This window comes from Nymphaea colorata, chromosome 2 (genome assembly GCF_008831285.2).
Source record: "Nymphaea colorata isolate Beijing-Zhang1983 chromosome 2, ASM883128v2, whole genome shotgun sequence".
Lineage (NCBI taxonomy): Eukaryota > Viridiplantae > Streptophyta > Magnoliopsida > Nymphaeales > Nymphaeaceae > Nymphaea > Nymphaea colorata.
Genome location: NC_045139.1, coordinates 30,258,453 through 30,278,822, shown reverse-complemented (window position 1 = coordinate 30,278,822; position 20,370 = coordinate 30,258,453). Strand labels below are relative to the sequence as shown.

Below are 20,370 nucleotides of genomic sequence, written 5' to 3'. Positions count from 1 at the left end.
AAGATGAAAACTGCACTCTTCTTGCTTCATAATCCGTGCATCTTATCTTCTCTCAGTTTCACTAGAAAATTCTATGCTTGACTCAGCTCAGACAATGGTGTCAGATCAGATCAGACTGTCATGAACATGTTCCCAAAGGGGGCCATCTGGTTATGGGGACTATTACCCTTCAAGAGGGAGAGGAAGAGAGAAAGATGTGTCTTTTCACACTCAAATTTGAACAAAACTCTAAGTATTTCATGCTGAGCTTATGCCTTCAAAATTCATGGCGACTCTTTCCACCTGCTCCGTTGCTTCTCTCCAACTCTTGCTTCGAACTGACTACACTGTCGACTGTGTTTTGCACCTCTCTCTCTCCCTCTCTCTTCATACTTTCCAACAGGAAAGTGATTGTTTTCTTCTTACGGCTTTCTCCATGGAGATATCTTACTGCAATTTCTACGTGAAAGTAAACCTTACCAACGGGGTGTCTGTGGAAGGAACTCGTTCATGGAAAGTGTTTTCTAGGAAAACATGACCGTCGATTGACCACTTTTTCAAAGTTTTGAATATCTAATGCGAGTTATGCCTGCGAATTGGCTCTTGGGCTATTGTACTTAATGCGGGAATTGAAAGAGAGACCTCAAACTTGTACTCTGCAAACTTGATGCTGCACAGACTTTTTGAAGATTGGCTGGAGGATAAGAAGCAGATAGGCATAGTGTCCAACAGAAATAGATGGGAAGGCTGGTTGTTAAGGCATCACAGAAGGCAGAAACCAAAGTCTTGGCCGGTTTCATACAATTTTGTAAGCTTAAGAACAGTTACATGCCATACGCCACAGAATGCTTAGCACCTCGTTCCTCTGCAAAACAGAGTGAGGTTTAACATCCACCGTTTGGTTAGTGTGACAAGACCTAGTCCTCCAACCAAGTGCACAAATATTCTTTTCCCCTCTTAGAAGGGCATCATGCATTGGTGTTACTTGAACATGTCCATTCTTTGTTATTGAAGTTAACTCGAACTACCTTGTTATAGCAGTTTGACTTCCCTGTTTGGAGCCTGCTCTTGTAAATAAACCTTCGAACGTTTCTATAATTCCCACTTTTTAGCAATAAAGATATGGGGATCTATCCCCGATAGGTTTGCATTGGAGGACAAGGCCACAAGGCTATAGTTGCATTTCCCAAAACCTGGAATTCATGAGGGCTATGTTTCCATTCCCCAATAGCTGGAACTCATGAAAAGCTTACAGGACATAATATTCTAAACCTGGTTCATAAGACAGGAAAAATATTTTGTAGATGTCCTTGTTGGTCTTTTTGTTTTAGATGATGAGAAACAGGCTATGAAACTCAAATGAGTGTTGACCACCACGCTCTGTAAGAATTTCAACTTGGGGAAACCAACTCGAGATGTTGAGTAAAAAGAGCTGAAGTAGTGATGAATATGGAAAGGTCCCCTTTCGCACTTCAGGGAGCGTCATGCTGTAATAATAAAGATGTGGTGCTCACCGCAGAATCACTGTCGAAGAATCGATGCCCTTTCTCTCTCTCGCTCCCTTTTACGCGTGTGAATAACTGTGCTGCTTGCTGCTTCTTACTTCACCTCTTATTGTGGAGCACGGCAGGACAAAGGAAGCAATCTGCTTGCCTGTAGAACAGAAAGAAGCCGAAGATGGCCCCCTCTGATCCTTCGTCCTTCAAGGTAGGCCATTATGTTCCTCTCTTCTATTGTTAAATGTCCCCATATCGAAACTACCGAGGTGGTGTTTCGTATTCATGGTTGCTCTCAGTTTCCGCAATAGAAACGGGGAAAGAACCTATCCAACCGTTGGTGGTAAAGATTTCAATTAAAAAAGGGATAAATATACGGCTGACTGGTTCTCAGGAAGCCGATTATGCCATCTGCCATCAAGGGCTGCATCAACTTCTGCAATTGCTGTGGTATACTTTCGAAGAGGCCTTTTTTCAGTTTCCTGTGGTAATCTTTATTATCAAGGAATTCTAGCATCGAGAAAAAAAGAACATTAGGAATTTCAGAGGTAGGGTGTAACAGCAATCTTTTTTTTATTGTTTTTCGCTGATATTTCACGCAGTGGGAATTCGGAGTAGTTTTTCTGGTGGCTAGGACATGTTTGAGAAGTTTATTGGCTACCTTTATTGGTTAATGGTTCAGCAATGCAACGGCCTCTTCAAGACTTCAACAATAACTGCATTTCTTTCTTATACATGAATGTCTGTCGCTTATAGCTGTGCCTCTGATACCAGTATGAAACTCGTTTGGGAAATCTAGAAAACTGTCCAAAGTAAAAAATCGACAGCATTACTCAGGAAGCTCGAATAATATGTACTACATATTCTTTCTCAGAAACATCTCTTGTACCATCTCTTACATTAAGGCTTTTAAAGTGCATATGAATTGCTCCGGACTTTAAAGGAGTCACGATACATGAATAATTTATTAAAATGCATCTTTAGCGATTTTAACTAGGAAATTAGATAAAAAAAAAAGGTTCTTGCTTTATAGACCTTGGTTAAATTTTAGAATCCCTTGTCATCTAGTTTAGAAATTCGTAGTAAAATGTTTTCGGTGCGTGCATCCCTAAAAATTTCATGAAAAATTGCACCCAAGAAGTACCAATATATGCAAATTTATGGTCAATGCTCTGAATTTGTCCTTTAATGGAGCTTTTCACTGACATGCCACTCATTTCTGAAATCAAAATCTGCCGTGGACTCCCTGTTAGCGTCTTCAAGCTTGGGAATTCCAAAGGGAACCTCGAATCTATATTTTGTTTTTCTGTTCCTACTTCTTAAGATGGGTTCTGGTCCTCGCCCGTTCTCCCTAAATAATCCTTTCTTTTCACTACTGGAGTTGCAGATTGTGTTAATGTGGGCGGTTGTACTCTTTAGTGATAGTTTATTCTCATATTCCAGTAGGAGTTGTCTCGTGCAGTAATACCAGTTCTTAGGTTTGCTGTAACATTAGAAGAGAGCACTGAGGGAATCAGGCTCCCAAGTAACCTAAATTTTATTTGCTTCTTCACATGATTGATTGTCTTCAAGCGCTTCCTCACACAGTCTTTTCTGGATTATGACTTGTCGAGGGCTTCTTACAGATTATATTGGGCTCTTCTTCATCATCGCGAAGGCAGATTCTGACAGAAATGGGTTATCAATTTACTGTAATGGTTTGTGCGGACCCCGTCTCTTTTACATTCTTGGTCTTACTTTCATCCTTTCCTTTTTTTCTGTAAATATTGTCTGCTGTTTTTGCACGAATCATTATTTGATTGACATTGCAGACTGCAGACATAGATGAAAAAGCTATCCGCATGCAAACCCCTGAAGAGCTTGTCATGACACTAGCTGAAGCGAAGGTTCGAGCTGAGGCATAAATTTTTTTTATTCAGAATTTGTCTTGCTCCTTCTATCATAGTTCTTTACTGTTTTTGGCTGTTTCTCAACTTTCTCTGAAAATAAATAAAGGAGAAAAGTATGTATACATATGCTTGAAAAAAGTTCATGAATGGATTTGATTCTGACACAGTAGAGCGAAATTGTGGCTGTTTAACCTTGTTCTTCTGTCAGCTTTTCCCTAAACCATTTGGCTGAAGGGAGAATATTAAAGAAGGGTGGAAGCAGAAAATTTTCCAGAGTCACCATTGTCATATTTTTTTTAGGGGGGAGGGGGCGCGCACTGGGTTGGGGAGAAGAGAGCAGGAGAGAGAGAGGTCTCTAGAACAGACACCAGTACTTCTTGGGTGGGCGGGAGGTTGTCCCACTGTCCAAACGGACACCAGTACTTCCTTTTTATATGGTTTTACATGTCTTTTCTACTTAATCTAACCTTAGTATAAAAAATATGTTGGAATTGACCTTTTCATGCTTAAGTGTTTTCCAAGAAATCAAAAATTCAGTAACTCATATAACACCATAAATTCAAATGTTCAAAGACAAGTTCTTTTGAAAAACTAACTCAAACCAAAGAGGGGTCCATAACAATTAAAAAGATATTCAGCACATCCATGTGTTTGGATTAAGCCAGACCATGTTGAAGTATGTTTCCTTAGGTCTGTAGATCTGTTTGTGGTATACACTGTCTAGGAGATACCAATCACTCATTAGGGAAGATGCATGATTGATGAGAAACCCTTGATAGAGACTTGGTTGTTGGTTCCTTTGTAGGCCTAATCCCCACTAGCCAAGCCTGATGTGAGAATAGCACAATATGGGTAGGCTTTACTGAACTAACTTTCCTTAGTCAATTCCGGATTTTGGTTTACTAATGGAAACTTGGTATCCAGCTTTAGTCTCATTTTTTAATTCCCTTTTCATTATAGATGATTTTATTTTCTATTCTTTGTTGATCGGATTATCTAACCTAACCTGTTTAATGTGCTGAGTTCATAACAGGCAGAGGCAATCATGTCTAAGCTTGAACTAGATGCTTACAAAGAAGACCCTGTGCCAACACTTCTTATAACTGCAGATCAAGTAAGCTTTCTTTTTCCATTGTCTCCCTTTTCCAGTACCCTTTCAAGCATAAAGTCCAGAAATTTTGCTGCAGTTCAAATCTATAGTTCATGGTCGGCACATGAATCCAGCCTAGCCAAGTCTGTCCCCTAGGATTATCAGGCCGTTCATAATGCATAAAATTGGTTGTGAGTTGAAGAGAATGGGCCAACTTACCTGTATCTCTTTGGCCCCTCTCTCTTTGCATTAAGATTTACGAGCCTCTGGCACCTTGTAGAAAAGTTTCATTTTTGGGTCATCTTTACTGCTTGACTGTTTCAAGTCTTTAAATTTGATGACAATGAATATAATGTTTAGTGACATTTTCTTCTCTTATTTATATTGGTTTGGCTTTATTTTATGTTGTATGTTGAAAATAGAATGTGAACTGCTGTCATTTAGTTCATCACATTTTCTCTAATTTCTGCATCCGTTCTATAGAAATTGCAACAACTCCATATGTTTCCTGAAGAGCATGATATTTCTTAACTTGGGAAAGTTTATAGCCTTTAATTCTAATGCTTCTCCATCGATTCAATCATTTTTGGAGGTTGTTGTCCATGGTGGTCTGATCAGAGAAAAGCCAACAAGCAAGGAAGAAGCACGGGAATTTATTAAAGGTAGTATATAAATTGGATTCATCTTTTGGTTGCTTTTCTTTTCAAAATCTCGATTGATATGTGTGGCTTCTGTGCGATCTCAGGTTACTCTGGAGAACATGCATCTACAGTGGGATCAGTATTTGTAACCAACCTCAAAACAGGGATTCGCAAGGGACAGAGTGACAAAACTGAGGTGTGCATTGCTCGTGTGGCTTTTTTTTCCGCTTAGTTGGAACTATCTGCTGAATTTTGTCATGATCATTAGTTCTTTCCTGCAGGTTTACTTCCATGAGATACCTGATGAAGTTATTGATAACTTGGTAAGTCATCATTCTGAATTCATGCTACCTTATGCGTGTCAGATCATATACGCGATGCATGTTGATGTGGTTGGCCTGTTGCACAGATTGAAGAGGGTCATGTCCTCAAAGTTGCAGGTGGCTTGTTGATCGAGCATCCACTTACATGGCCTTTTGTTGAAGCAGTGGTTTGTTCATTTTCCCTTGAATATTTGATATCATCCTTGCATTTTATCGACACAGGTTGATAATAATGGTGATGAAGGTTGAACCATGGACGAGATCATATCTACAGTGGTTCCCCTTGGTTCTAGTAAAATTCACTTTCATATATGTACATCTTGCATCTGGTTTTCCGATTGATATTCCATACTGAAAACTTAAGGGCATGTAAGCTCTTTGTGCAAGATTATGAAATACCCGTATATTATTCTCTGTGTGTGTGTGTGTGTGAGTGAGAGAGAGATTCAAGGTGAACCTATATTATTAGGTTTTGAGGTTTTTAAGCATAATAAAGAGACTTTTTCCTGCCATGATTTTTGTGACATTTCTGCAGGTTGGAACGATCGATAGTGTGATGGGATTGCCCAAGGCTTTGACAGAATCTCTGATTCAACAGGCCCTCGAGATTATTTGATGAGAATTACCCAGCTGACGATGAGCTCGCTAACATGCATTCCAGCCACCATTCTTCTTTGGAACTGTATTCTAGAAGTCATCTGTTAGATTTCATGAAGGAAAACGCTTATGTCTAGTCACATTTTGGATTATTCATTTTCAAGTCAGATGTGAAGTAGAAAATTGAAGACCAAACCCATTCCAAATTTCCATTGGCAAATTTTGGTCTAAATATTATGTCTTAATATGAGAACCAAATTATTGACATTCAAAAGCTGTTTGTTCTCATATAAATTGTTTGTAAAATGTCATCAACCTTCGAAGTGTTGCATTTAGAGGGCGCTTGGTTTCAGGAAGTCTGTGTGCGTTGGAACACAATGTTCCATGAACGTGTCCATTTTTGGGAACATTTTCATGGAACATTTCCTGAACACAGCGTACCTGTTAACAGACACCCACGTAACTACCTATTTGGGTCCTCCTACTTGCTTGATACAGTGGTTTAAGAATATCATGAGATTTATAGTTACTGATTCTAAGTAGTGACATCAAGGGATCAGATTCGATTTGGATGAGGAATTTACCACATGTAATTTATCATGTTCACATATTTAAATTCAAATTTGGATTCTAATATGAAACAAGAAAAATTTATTCCGTTTTTGAATCTGTTTTTTAAGTTCACAAATTGAATCCAATTTCAATCTAACTTTTATTTTTACATTTGAATGCAAATTCAACTTTTAAACACATAACCGACTCTGTGTTGCATTATGATACATTAAGAACTAATTTTCAAAATATATGGACATTGGAAATAGTTTCTTTATTTATTTAAAACCTAATTTGAAATGCAGAATTTGATTGAATATTTATTTAAAACTGAATCTAACTCGATGTTATTTCTTAAATCTGAGTGAGATTTCTTAATTGAGTCTTAAATTTATTTTCATATTCAATTTCTTGAACTGGTTTGGTTCAAGGGTGGAGCAAGGGAGGGGGCGACAAGGGCCATGCCCTCCTCCAGTCCTCCCTCCAAATTTAAAAAAGAAAAAAAGAAAAAAAAAATCTACATTACATTCTGATGCAGTTTCTATAATGAAAAATTATATTTGGACCCTTGTATGTTTAACATATCCAACGTGCAAGGAGTCAAACGCTCAATATATATGTAATGTGCCTCTTGGTTGGATGTAGGTTACATGATCACCCAATCCTGCTTAAAGTATAGTCACAGAAAATGCATTTAAAAAAAAAACATGAAAAAATGTGATAAATTAAATGGTTATTTAAAACTTAAAAAACATGTTTTAAAAAAAACATTAAAAACCAAAAAAATACATTTTTTCATGTTTTTTCATATTTTTCAAATTTTTAATGCCAAATATTTTTTTTTTGTATTTTATATTTTTTATTTATTGCAAATCTACTTATCTTTTAATGTTTGTGTTATTAGTTTCTCATTTATTTTATTTTTCTCTTATTTTTAGTTTTTTAAAATTTTTAAAAGTTTTCCATACTTTTTTCATTTTTTCAAACCCACCGTATTATATTCGATAAAAGGATCGACTTTAAAACTTAGAAACATTATTTGTGACTACAGGGTTTATTTTGAGAATAATTAATAAATATATTTTTGGTGAGCCAATGAAATGTCATTGTTTGAATGAAGGTCCTAAGTTATTTTTTTTTTGCTGCGCCTTTTTTTTCAGATGAAAGATTGCTTTATAATAGTAACAATTGATGCTCATTTAAAAAAAAAACAAAAAAAAAAAATTAAAATGAAAACTGACCCCTAATCACTTTTAAGGGGATCTACTGCAATCATATTATAGATAATTAATAAATATTTTAAAAATATTAAAATAAAATAAAAATTTTTTTAAACTTTCCCAGTCGTGTCGGTAGAAGTAGAACGCACGGGGGCTTGTGGGTGAGAGGAGGCGACGGGGGTCATAGAGCGAGAGGGGGAGAAGGGAGCAGTGTTTCCCTCCCGCCACTGTTCGCTGGAGTAGGGGCGCCAAAGACATGCTCAGCCGCCGCTGCTTCATCTCCTCGCCACCATCTCCAGTTTCTCCGCCTTGGCTTCCGAATGTCGCTGCCATCTCCCTCTCCTCCCCCATTCCTCCTATTCTTCCCTCTTTCTCGTCGTCCGGAGCCGCTCTCCGGACATCCCTGTCCTTCCCGCGGTCACCATCTCTCAGAACCAGCCGCCGGTTGCGCGGCTTCTCGGTTAAGGCATCGCGCGGTTCTTCCTTCTCGCGGACTCGTTTGGACTACTATGCGACGCTCAACGTCGACAGAGACGCCTCCCTGCAGGAAATCAAGACCGCCTACAGAAAGCTTGCTCGTCAGGTTGGTCGACACCGTTTTTCTTGATGTTGAATTTGTTTCTTCTTTGAACCTTTGTTGCTTTTTTTTCTTAAATTTCCTAATCTTTACTTGAAGTCCGAATTGATGAGGAATTTGTTTTGTTCTGTTGGGGAGTTTTCCTATTTAGATGTGCTTTGTAAGATCAGCTTGATCAGTAGGGAAATGGTTGTATCAGATTTAGGGGAATGTGCAGTGATTGTGATACCGGTAAACTGTTCATCTTTTATCCGTCTTTGCTGTGTACGGATGTAAAATCAAGGCTTCAGCCTAAAAAAGCACTCGCCATTGGTGAGAGAAGCAAGTGAACGTGTATTTATATAAATTCTTGCGAAAGAGTTTCATGATTCATATAGTATGATGATGCAATGGCCATTGGTCGTTTGTTCCAACACTTTCCTACTTAGTAGACATGAAGAACGTGCGCATGCAGGCACTCGGTGTAGGATTGTGCTGCTATGTTAACGAGGGTCCTGTGGACTTTGAACTATGAAAGATGGCTGTGACTAGAAGCTGCAGATGCTGTAGGCATCCTTTCATAATGTAACAAGCTCTATCTAGCATGCCTCCTGGATCTGAACTCCGAGGGCGAGCTTAGTGTCAGCAGAAGTTTTTTTTTTTTTTGCTGTCTCTCTCTTTTGCCGTTTTATATAAACTTTTATGCAAATTCTCGTGAATTTACAAGGTTTCTTGGCAACATTCATGTCATTTGGCTTGATTCGGGAGTTGAGACCACATAACACACATACATCAGGGAAATTATTGAACAAACTCAGTAAACAAACGAGTTAGGCAAGCATAGGCGGTGGACCTTCAAAAAGGACTAGGCGAACATGGTTGGGGGCTTAGGCTGGCAAAAGCAGTAAAATAAATAAAGAGGATGAAGAAGAAGAACGAGCATGAGAGAAAAAGAACAACAAGAAGAAAGAGGGTTAAAAGAAGAAAAAAATAAAGAAAGGGTAAAACGTAAAAGTAGAAGAAGATGAAGAAGAAAAAAAAAGCAAAAGAAAAAAAAAGAGAATTTTACAATTTTCACATGGGCACCTAGGTGGCCCTACATCCCAGCTTGCTCAAGAAGGTGTATGGCCTAGGTGCACCTAAGCAGGCACGTTGGTGCGGACAACAAATAAGGCATTTTGGTCTATTTGATTACTGTGGGTCTATGAGAGTTGCTTGGGGATCAGTTTAGGTTAGTTTTCACATTAGGGATTGGATATATTTTCTACCTGGAGTAACAGGCACAATTGACACATTTTTAAAGATAAAGAAAGGAAAGACTTGTGTATGCACTTGAAAAGAATTTTCAAGGGAAAGGGATTGAAATGTGGAAATGAGGAGGACTTAAATGTCATCTGCAAGACTAGTTTCAATTTTAGACTTAGAGGAATAATGTTCGCGATGTGGTTACTGCATCATATGTAGGAGACTATCTGTGTCTGAGTGTATGACCCTTTTTTCCTTATTTGTGCACATGATGCAATACGGCAATGAATTGATGGGAGGTCTGCATTTGGCACCTTTATTTATTTGTTATCATCATTTCCAAAGTGGGATTATTATTACTTTCTTGCACTTGTTTGCATTGAACATGCTAGCTATGGCGTGGATTATGACATTCAAAGTCTAAAGTTAATAATCTCAAAGAATATGGTATAGTGCGCAATTGTCCAGTAAATATTGTTTAATATGTTATGTAAACTTTATTTCCTCAACTATAAAGATTTGCTTCTAAACATTTCTCTCTAGCGTATCTTGATACTTATTATTTTTCACATTTTCTGATTCTCCAATTTTCTTCATTGGAACAGTACCATCCAGATATGAACAAAAGCCCTGGAGCAGAGGAAAAGTTCAAAGAAATCAGTGCTGCATATGAGGTGATTAATTTCCCTTGTTTGCTTTCTAATTTGTCAGTGTAGTTTATTATGTTAAAACATGCTTATATTGATGCTGTTAATGAGGTGGAAGATCTAAACTGAATTTTCTGTTTATGCTGCACATAAATGTACTGGAACTCTTCATTTTTAATTAAGGTAAACCGGTTCATTTGTTCTTGCATTTAACTGTAATCATGAATCTGATTTCCTATGCACCATCTTGTCAAAACATTTATTTGTTATAATTCATGTCCCAAATTGATCTTTTGGTACATTTTCAAAGAAAATTTTACAAGCAAAAAGAGATAAAATGTTTTAGGACTTGTTAAAATAAACTTCTTGTTTTCTGTGAGTGTAATGTGTATGCATATTGCATGCTCATAAGTGTGTGAGACTTGTGAAACTAGTCTCATGGGTATCTATTTCTTCTAGAAACCTTTCCATATGCTGCAAGTATTCAGTTTTTTTTCTTTGATGATGAGATTTATTGCCCCTTTTGTTTATTACATGGGAGATGCAGTGCCATGATCAACGTATGGAGTTATGTTCTCTACGTAGGTGCTATCAGATGCTGAAAAACGATCCCTATATGACCGCTTTGGTGAGGCAGGAATAAAGGGTGATTACCAAGAATCAGGTGTTGGCTCACAAGGGGTAAAGAATGACTGCTCACACTCTTCTAAGATTCGTGAGAAGGGCAAAATTGACATATTTGGGTACTCATGTGCTTTAGTTTATGCACTGTTGTCCAGATAGATCCTTTTGAAGTCTTTGATTCCCTTTTTGGTGAATCAAATGGATTTTTTGGAAGCCAGGCTGGTCCAAGTGGTGTGTTTAACACAAGAAGTAATTGGTATCAAGGTGCTCATATTCGGTAAAGCTTCCATGGTGCTATCGTCATCCTCTTTTTCTTTTCTTTTTTTTTTGTGTGTGTGTGTGTGTGTGGATTGGAAGGGGGTGGTGGGGGAAAGAGGGGGTGGGGGTGTGGGAGGGGCGGGAGGAGGAGGTACTACTGGTAGTTTAGGAAGGGCACTGTCATATGCTATCTTAATGCCCAGAACTGACCCCTCAAGTATCATTTTATGTTGGTCTAACATGTGCATTCAAATTTGACCATATGTCAAATATTAAACCAAAGAAGGGGATTGATAAGCATGTTGCAACTGTTACATTTGATTACATTAGCATGCTTTTATTTTGACAATGCTTTTAGTCCCTTTAGTGCATTTCAAATATAGTGATCTTGAGAATCTACATTAGAACCAGTCACAAATATCGTGAGATTTCAATCTCGAAAAACTTGCAATATTTACAAGAAAAACAGGTAAAATGAAAGAAGAGCAAGATCTCACGAGATTTCGAAAATCTTGCCAAAAAGGAAAATCTCACTATTTTTCTTGAGATTTTTGGGGATTTTTTAATTTTTAGTATTTTTTAAATTTTTTAAAAATCCTTTTTTAAAAATCCTGAGATTTTTCTGAGGCTTTTCCGCGAAGAATAACTTTGCTGAAAAAAACACCCAAGAAAACCTTCCCCGATATTTTCCTGAGAACGTTATTTATGACAATGGTTAAAAGATTGGCTAACATATATTGTTTTGTTGTAGATATGATTTAACCTTGAGCTTTGAAGAATCTATATTTGGAGGGCAACGAAAAATAGATGTTACACGCGTGGAAATATGTGAAGATTGTAAAGGGAAGGGGACAACATCTCACAGTGGAGTGGTAACTTGTAAAGATTGTGGGGGTAGGGGAGGCACAATTAAAACTCAGAGGACACCATTTGGAATGGTTTCCCAGGTATTGATATTTTTCATGTGTTTATGCCATTTTCTATCTTTTTTGTTTCTCTATGTGATTCATCGGTGTTTATATGAGAGAGTATTCCTTGACGCTGCCTGACTTTAAGGCTTGTTTGGTTGCCCACATAAGTTATCTAGGATGCCCAGCTTGTTTAGACTGGACTATACTTGTTCAAAACTTCAAACACAAAACTATAAATACTGGATATGTTCTCCAGGTTCAAGGCACAAAGCAGTCGGTTTTATGGATTTTCAGTTGGACCTTATGGGGTCCGACTGAATCCTGTTTTTTCTTTTTCATTTTTCAGGATTAAGGCACCTGAAAAAATTTCAGGCAACCAAGTATGTTCTTAGGTGTTGAGGGAGATAATCTAGTTTTAGATTTGATTTTTGAGCACCTTTGTGCAAGGTAAAGTTCATTTTGTTCTTAAGTCATGAGTTTATATCAGGTTGTAAAATAGTACCCAAGGCCTATCTGGGCATGAAAATGACGAAGATCAAGGGGAATTAGAATATGCCTGGAGCTTAGAATGTGTCACTTTTTCCTTTCAAGCAATTTATGGCAGGGTGCTGTAATTATCTGCATAGATATATGGTCCTCACTCTTCATCGAATTTGCACTTAATATATTACGTAATTCAGAAACTAAACTGTTGTGGCAATGGAATACATTTTATTTTCCATGGTTATAACTTGCAAAGATGTTCATTTCATTTTCATGTGCCAACAGCCTTTCTGTGGCTACTGAGAGTGGACGTGAGCAAACATTTCATGAGACATGAGGATTATTATTCTTGTACGATAATGTTATGTAAAACGTAATACTTGACTACCATCAGTATGGCTGGTCAGTGGCAATGCATATTTTTTGGTTAATGTAATACTTGACTGCATCTGCCAGAAAACAAACAAAAAATTATTGAGTTTTGCATGTGTTCACATATAATGTCTCAAGTCAACAGATTTCTTCTAGTTTTTGCATGTTTGTGTGAGACCGACATCGTGTCCACTGTCCACATGTAATGCATTGCATGCATGAGCAATTTTGCATGTATCTGGATGTTTCACAAGTACTTCTTGAATTAGCCAACATGTGAAATGCATATTTTCAGGTTTCTAGCTGTTCAAAATGTGGAGGTGCTGGTAAAGTTTTAAAAGATCCATGTAAAATGTGTGGTGGTGAAAGCACAGTGCGCTCAAAACGAATTGTCAATGTTGATATCCCTCCTGGTGTTAGTGATGGACTTACCCTGAAAGTCCGAGGAGAAGGAAATGTGGATACAAGAAGGTATTACTCTCTTGCTTTTAACCTTCAAAAATGTGCACTCATGTTATATTGTTAGATGACCTCATTGCCTTTTTTTTCTGAAACTCTGCATAAGCATTAGGTCTGTAGGTAAGAGAAGTTGGGGGTGGGGGTAAATTTTGCAATATGGAGAAGCATGAAGCTTCTGGTACATAAGAAGTAGGTGCATTACGTGGAACTTTTGAAAGGGATTTTTTGAATTTTTCTCAGGTAAAGTGACTTTGAAGCTTTCCAAATCTAGAACTTATCTCAAACCAATCAGATGATCCAAACAATGTTCTTTTTGACATAACCAAGTTGGTGATATTTTTCGTGCTTGATTCACAAAAAGAACCACTGAAAGTGGAAAATAAAAGGCATGGTTTCCACTAAGCAGTTCAATATGACGAGAATAGCAGAGGCACACACAAAGTTTTATGTATTTATGTTCGTACCTTATTTTCCTTTAGTTATTGTGATTCACACTTGTTATTGTGCAACAAGCTTTGAGAGGTTTTTGCAGCAGTGAGCAACCTCCTGTACTTGTCCATTATAAAATTACTGTCCAAAATTTTTGTCTTTTTGCCTGCTTTGCTTGTCAATCATCTTTTCGAATTTCTGAGTGTAATGAAGCAAGTTGGGCATCCCTTTGGCTGAAAGAAACCTGGTCAATCTACTCCAGTGACTAGGTTATGAGCGGATATTTTGGGTTGGACAAATCATTGGATTGATAGCGAGCTTTGAAGACTTCTTCACTGGAGCATTCTTGAGATCAAAGATAATCTTCCTTGCTCTATTAGGAACTTGATATCTATGTGCAGGCATTAGTTTCTGCAGAAAATTTGCTTTGAAACCTGAAATGTTTTCTTAACTTCATTAGTTTCTGTAGAGAATATACTTTGGAACATGAAATATTTTCTTATAGGAATCCCCCCTGTTCGGAAAAATTTTTGTTTTTCTCCTGTTTGCACGAAGTCATTATTGGATATTAGATTATGTCATTATTGGATATGAGAAGTAGTTCCTGACAATTTGTAATTGTAGTTTTTAACGAATTTCTTTGATACACTTCTCAGGGGAATAGCTGGTGATATCTATATACTTCTTCATGTTAAGGAAAAGGCTGGAGTTCAAAGGAATGGGCTTGACCTCTACTCAGATATAAGCATCAACTATACTGAGGCAATACTTGGTACTGTTGTAAAGGTATTGGAAATGAGTCTGTTTGTCTTTCATTGTTCATTTTGAAAATGCATAATGATTGCAGTGGCTAAGGCTTTTTTTTTCTGTGTGTGTGTGTGTGTGTGTGTGGTTGATAATTGATATTAAGAAATTGACATCATTTATAATCTATGTCACCTGAGTGCGGGTGCTGGTGCGGCACGTCTCAAAAAATTTAGGTGCGGCGGTGTAGTGAGAGTATTTTATTATTATTATTATTATTATTAATTTATTATAATAATAATAATATGTATATAATATATATGACAAAAAATTGTCTATAAACCACAAAATTATTAAATAACAAAATCAAAATTGCAATTTGCTAATTATGATATCATTATCAATCACCAATTCAACATTCAACAAGAAATATACTCTAGTTTTGAGTTCACAAAATCACAGTTCATACAATCATACATCATAGTCCATACATCAATACAGTCACACTACATGAAGAACCTATTGCAGGAGAACCTGAAACAACTTCTTTTCCTTCCGTTCTATTTGTCATCTTTTATGGTTTTACCTTCAAAGCTCAAAATAAAAAAATTCAAATATAACAAATTTAAGAATAGATAGCAAAATAGACTATATGCTGCGTAACTGCAGCTATCCAGATTTCACAAAAATCAGAATATAAAACAAAAGCAGCCTGCAGCATTGGTTTTTTAATCAGAAACCAGCAGAGAGCCAAAGAAATCAGAAAACAAGGAATATACTAAAATCAGCTCTGTATAAATCAGCTCTGTATATTTAACGATTGTGAATAATGATTTTGTATCCAATTTGTACACCATTTATTTGTTAGAAGTGGTATTTAGAAGTCAAAAGAGAAAAAGAAAACATAACATGTGCTTTAAATGTGAATACAGTTGAAAATTTTTTATGACATTGTGAACACAAGTTATCGGAATCTTTTTTGCTCTCAAAGCACATTTTATATGTTTGAAAACATGAGCTTTATATGAATTTCTACGTTTCCAAATTTGCAAGACCACATTGGGATAGCTTTTTATTTTTTCAAAAAACTTATAAAGTTAGACTGGTTCAATGGCATTATGTGCAGGCTTTTTAATTTGATCGTCGGCCTTTCCAAGAGCTTCTGGTTACCTTTTACACATATAATCGTATGTTTTCGGGAGACCAACAGGTTTTTAAGTTGCTAAATTGGTATTATCTACCGTTTATAAGTTTCTCAAATGCATTGTATTGAAGCGTTAGTGTTTTAGTTTTTTGTAACGCACTTCTCTTCTGCCTCATTCATTTTTCCCCCTTTTTTCGTTCTGAAACTCTTTTCGTCGATAACTAATTGCTGATTTCTGAAGTCATGAGCATTCGTTTCCCTGCTTCATCCACAATGTTTCAAGTCAAAGCTATTTTACTCTCATTGCCACCACTGAGCGCTCTTCCCCCCTTTGCTCCTTTCCTTTCTTCTGCCTCTAAAGATTGTCTGTCGTTTTTACATTTTAATTTGTTCTTGTTTGTTCCTTGTTTTTACGAGAGATTTATTTCCTGTCGACAAAAACAGAGCTGATTTTCCTTGTAAAATAAAACCAGGTGTATACTAAAATACAAAGTATACTAAAAATGGAAGGATCGATCTAGAGAAATCAGAAAACGGCAAAACGCTTTCTAATAGTCTAATAGAATGACTAACCTGAGGCTGGGTTGCCGGCTGTGGGAATAAACGGCAAAGGAATCGATGGCAGGCCGCTGTTCGAGTTTGGCCGGCGGTGGGAGAGAGAGAGGTGGATCAAACCAGACGACGCTGACAATAGAAAACGAGAAAACCCAAAAATGAGAAAAAAAAAAAGAGAGAACTAGACCAAACGAGAAAACCCAAATATGCAACACCATTCTCGAAACAGAAAACCGGGAGAGGGAGAGTGGGCAAGTGAAATTGCTACTTACCTTGAATGGAGGTCACTCTGCCCTGCAGGCTGCAAGCGACGAGTTCGCTGGCTCCACCCAATGTGACGTATAGAGGGACGATGAAGAAGAAGAGACGAAGAGGGATGAAGGTCGAAGAAGAGGGATGAAGAAGAAGAAGGGACAAAGAGGGAAAGCTCGAAGAAGAGGGATGAATCGACTTTGTTAAAAACTTAAAAAAAAAAAAAACCCTAGAAATTGGACCAAAGTAGACTGACTCGCCTTTGACCGCACCCGACTCTTGTTTGACCCATTTGGGTGCACACCGGGGGTGCACCCGCACCCGCATCGCGTCGACGCGGGTGCGAGGCCCAAAATGGCGCACCCAGGTTTCATAGTTTATAATCTGCTTCCTTGTTCATCATTCTCTTAGGCAGACATATGAACTAAAGATGATTTTATAGTTTAAGATTTCTGACGTGCAGTTTTTTCTGTGGAATTGCATTAGGATTTTTTTTTTGGGAAACCTACTTTTGTTTGAGTTAGTTACATCTGAAAGAGATGGTTGATACAACTTAAAGTGCTGACCATTTTCAGGTGGAAACTGTTGAAGGTTCTAGGGATCTTCAAATTCCACCAGGAACACAGCCTGGTGAGACAATAAAGGTTCCTTCTGTTGGTGTTCCAGACATCAAGAATCCCTCTATCCGTGGTGATCACCACTTTGTAGTGAATGTTCGGATTCCAAAGAATATCAGGTTAATTTGGTTTTCTAGTTATCGTTATCTGTTAGTGATGTGTACCTTTGCATGAGAGGTTTATAAGTTTTTGGTCCATCCTGGCTGTTACTGTATGTCTTATCTTGGTTATTTATTCATGTCCTGATACTTTAATGCAAACCTAATTTGGAAAGTTTCTTCTTTGGCATTGTAAGTAGGTGGATGCTGGACTTGTCATCCGACTTTTTGGAGTTAGAAATTCATGCCATTAAAACGATTTCCTTAATCCGCCCTTACTCCTTGTTCCAATATCCTGTTCTGTTAGGCTAGTAGACACCATCTTCATCTTAAGGGAGCCAAAGGATTTACTTTGAGAATGACATCCTTAATCCCATTGATACGAACAACATATGTTTTTTTACTAGCTTTAGTTATATGACTACTGCCTTGGGAAAAAGCCTTGGAAAAAGATTTTGACTTGGGAAAGGATAATGCCTTTCAAACTCTTTGTTACTGAGCGACAAAACCTTCTGAATTTCTCTTCATATTGTGCTTATAGTGGTCTGGAATCTGTCCTCATATTGGTACACACGTAACTTCTTGTTTAATATTTGGTGCAGTGGTTTAGAGCTTGATCTTGTGCAACAATTGGCTTCACTTACATCATCTTGTACATATGGTATATATGCATTACTTTATGTATTTATTTATTTATTTCTTTGTTGTTACTTATTCATCTATGTCTATTCATAGGTAAAGATGGATATAAGCGAGCTACACGAAGACCCACGGGCATGGAAAACTTTAGACGGATAAATTCTATGTGGCATTCCTTCATGACATTTCTCAGGTATGCTACTAATTTCTAGAAAATTCTGAGAGAATCTTTCTCTTGAATGTCTTGTTTTAAGCACTGTCACAGATATGAGATTTCAAAAATTTTGGGATATTTGTGAGAAAAACAAGTAAAATAAAAATATAGGAAAATCTCGTGAGATTTTGAAAATCTCACCATGCAATTTTTCACGATTTCTGGTTGAGTTTTATTTTTGCTTTTTTTGCAATTATTAGTTTCTCATTTATTCTATCTTTTTCTAATATTTAGAATTTATTATTTTTTTAAAATTTGTCTAGATTTTTCTCAAAATTTTCCCAAGAAAAACAACTTTTGCTGAAAAATACCTGAGAAAAACCTGGCCGATATTGATATCTATGATATTGGTTTTAACTTTTAAGCAAATGCCATTTTCATATTATATAACTTGGACTGTGTAGAACAGTAGAAATTTTGGCTGGCAATTATTGGCATGATAAATGATTTTTAACTCCTAAAGCTCACTACACCAGGAAACAATTGTGCGAAAAGGTGTGGCAAATTGCATTTTGCAGAAATGAGTTGTTGGTTGAGCTGCATGATGCTGTTGAATACTTAAGATGTGCAAATTAGATTGACAAAACAAAGCAATCTTTTAATTGCAGTAACATAATGGAAGTCTCTTGATGAAAGTCTTTAGGCTTATTTATTTGGATTATACATATCCTTTGTGGGTGAGTAGGTCCTGGAGTTGAACCAAGCAGCTCTTTACTTGGCCTGGCTTGGCTTGTATAATTGTATTGGACTTATTTCTGACTAGGTCTTGTAGATAAGTGGAGGCACAAGCAGCTATTTTACCTTAAACTAATTGGGCTTGGGTGGAGGATGTTCGACTTGGCTTTGCTCATGTGGAGTGGCGCTGTGTGTGCACATGCTTTTGCGAAGAAGAAATGTGCACATAAGGTTGTGCATTGCCTAGGATCTCCTAGTTACTTTTTCTTTTGGAAAGTATCACCCTACTACCTCCTATTCACTGGCTTATTGAACATGCAGTCGTTTGCATAGTTTTATGCTGCAAGCAACTTAGCTTTTAGATTCACAATATGTTCAATGCTTTTGGGCAAACAGTCAAAGTCTCCTTGGTCATCACATACATTTGTAATGCAGTGCACTTGTGAGCCTGATTACCCACAACATGTTTTCATCTGTCATTTTTCTGGCAATAGATTCACCATATTTATTGAAACAAGCACCTTGGATGCAAATACAACGTTATTGCAAATGTAACGTTATTCTCTTGTTTCATTCTCTTATTTATCTATTTATTCATTCTTGTAGAGTAGATGAAAGATCTGATTTGCTGGTGTTTTTACAGGAAGAAGCAGAGTGGGACGAAGTTTGCATCATTGAGTGTGCATGCGTCTGGGACTCTTGTACATCATCCCCTCAAAATCTACCGATATAACCCTATTTCTATCATTTTTATTATAACATGTATTAGTTTGTCAATGTTAAGGAGTCTTTCCTGTAGAATACGGCGATGGAATCCTTTCAGTCCTAAATTGAGAACAAAAATACCACTCATTCAGTTTTTGCCAATAGGCAGAGAATAAATATATCCCATGAGATTTTCCCCTTGGATGATCTAACCAATTTTATATCCATTATATTTAACCTCTTTGTGAGTATAGGAATATTGTCCCTTCAATTTAAACTCCTTTTGAATCTCATGACGCAGGATGCTTGTTTGTTTCTTCTTGAATATGAATCAGTTGCTAGTTGGAATGGGTCCAGAATTTTGTTCGGATGCCATCGGGACTCCTTTTTTGGCAGTGTGGCACAGGTGGACACGCCCATGTGTACAGACACCTAGATTAACATTATTTGTTACTTCTTTAAATATTAGTTTATTAATTGCTTTTTATTGATAAAAATAAAAGAAATTTGTGTTCTTGCGTCTTTGTTTCCAAAAGAACAAAGCGAGTCGCACCCGAACTCCTGTTCCGTGACCGTGTCCTTTACGGTGAAGAGAATATAGGGTCATGAACCATTATGCATGGTCCTAAATGCGTGGGCGGTTGTGGGCCAAAGGCTAGCTCGTAGTTGCATTGGGTCCCAGTGTGATCAAGTCATAGATACGAGCAAATCTTTTTTCCTTTTTCGCTTCCTGAAGGTTTGCTTTATCTTCAATAAAGGTTCTGAGGCCAGTGGTAGTAATGTGTTCTCATTATTCCTGTCAAAGAAGATGGGGAGAAAATTATGACTATGAATGTGAATCTGCAAATGTATATGCTTTCTTTTGGCCGAGTAAAAATAAGCATTCCCAAGGAGGTCAATGAGGGATCAACGCGGAAAGGGACTGAACATGGTGCTGGAATTCGACGATACTGTGA

At 37.2% G+C, this 20,370-nt stretch overlaps 2 protein-coding genes across 7 annotated transcripts; both read left to right on the top strand.

Annotated features, from left to right (window-relative positions):
• Positions 1-1,357: 1,357 nt before the first annotated feature.
• LOC116247937 (uncharacterized) lies at positions 1,358-6,309 on the top strand. 3 transcript variants are annotated; one of them, XM_031620402.2, is made up of 9 exons: positions 1,359-1,686; positions 3,101-3,166; positions 3,287-3,361; positions 4,398-4,478; positions 5,047-5,116; positions 5,200-5,291; positions 5,377-5,418; positions 5,505-5,585; positions 5,954-6,309. In XM_031620402.2, the coding sequence occupies exons 1-9, from the start codon at positions 1,657-1,659 to the stop codon at positions 6,032-6,034; spliced, it is 618 nt and encodes a 205-aa protein (XP_031476262.1). In that variant the 5' UTR covers positions 1,359-1,656; the 3' UTR covers positions 6,035-6,309. The 3 variants fall into 3 exon arrangements, with proteins under 3 accessions (XP_031476264.1, XP_031476262.1, XP_031476261.1); XM_031620401.2 differs by having other exon boundaries at positions 1,364-1,686; positions 3,101-3,172; XM_031620404.2 differs by lacking the exon at positions 5,377-5,418 and having other exon boundaries at positions 1,358-1,686; positions 3,101-3,172; positions 5,461-5,585.
• A 1,643-nt stretch (positions 6,310-7,952) lies between these two features.
• On the top strand, positions 7,953-19,616 carry LOC116247935 (uncharacterized). Of its 4 annotated transcripts, none has more exons than XM_050075973.1 (12): positions 7,953-8,370; positions 10,194-10,262; positions 10,821-10,916; positions 11,015-11,136; positions 11,869-12,064; positions 13,179-13,354; positions 14,428-14,557; positions 17,042-17,202; positions 17,784-17,842; positions 17,917-18,013; positions 18,807-19,260; positions 19,353-19,576. In XM_050075973.1, exons 1-11 carry the CDS (start codon positions 8,044-8,046, stop codon positions 18,808-18,810), a joined length of 1,437 nt encoding a protein of 478 aa, XP_049931930.1. In that variant the 5' UTR covers positions 7,953-8,043; the 3' UTR covers positions 18,811-19,260; positions 19,353-19,576. The 4 variants fall into 4 exon arrangements, with proteins under 4 accessions (XP_049931930.1, XP_031476259.1, XP_031476260.1 ...); XM_031620399.2 differs by having other exon boundaries at positions 18,798-19,260; XM_031620400.2 differs by having other exon boundaries at positions 18,798-18,940; positions 19,353-19,478.
• The last annotated feature ends 754 nt before the right edge of the window (positions 19,617-20,370 follow it).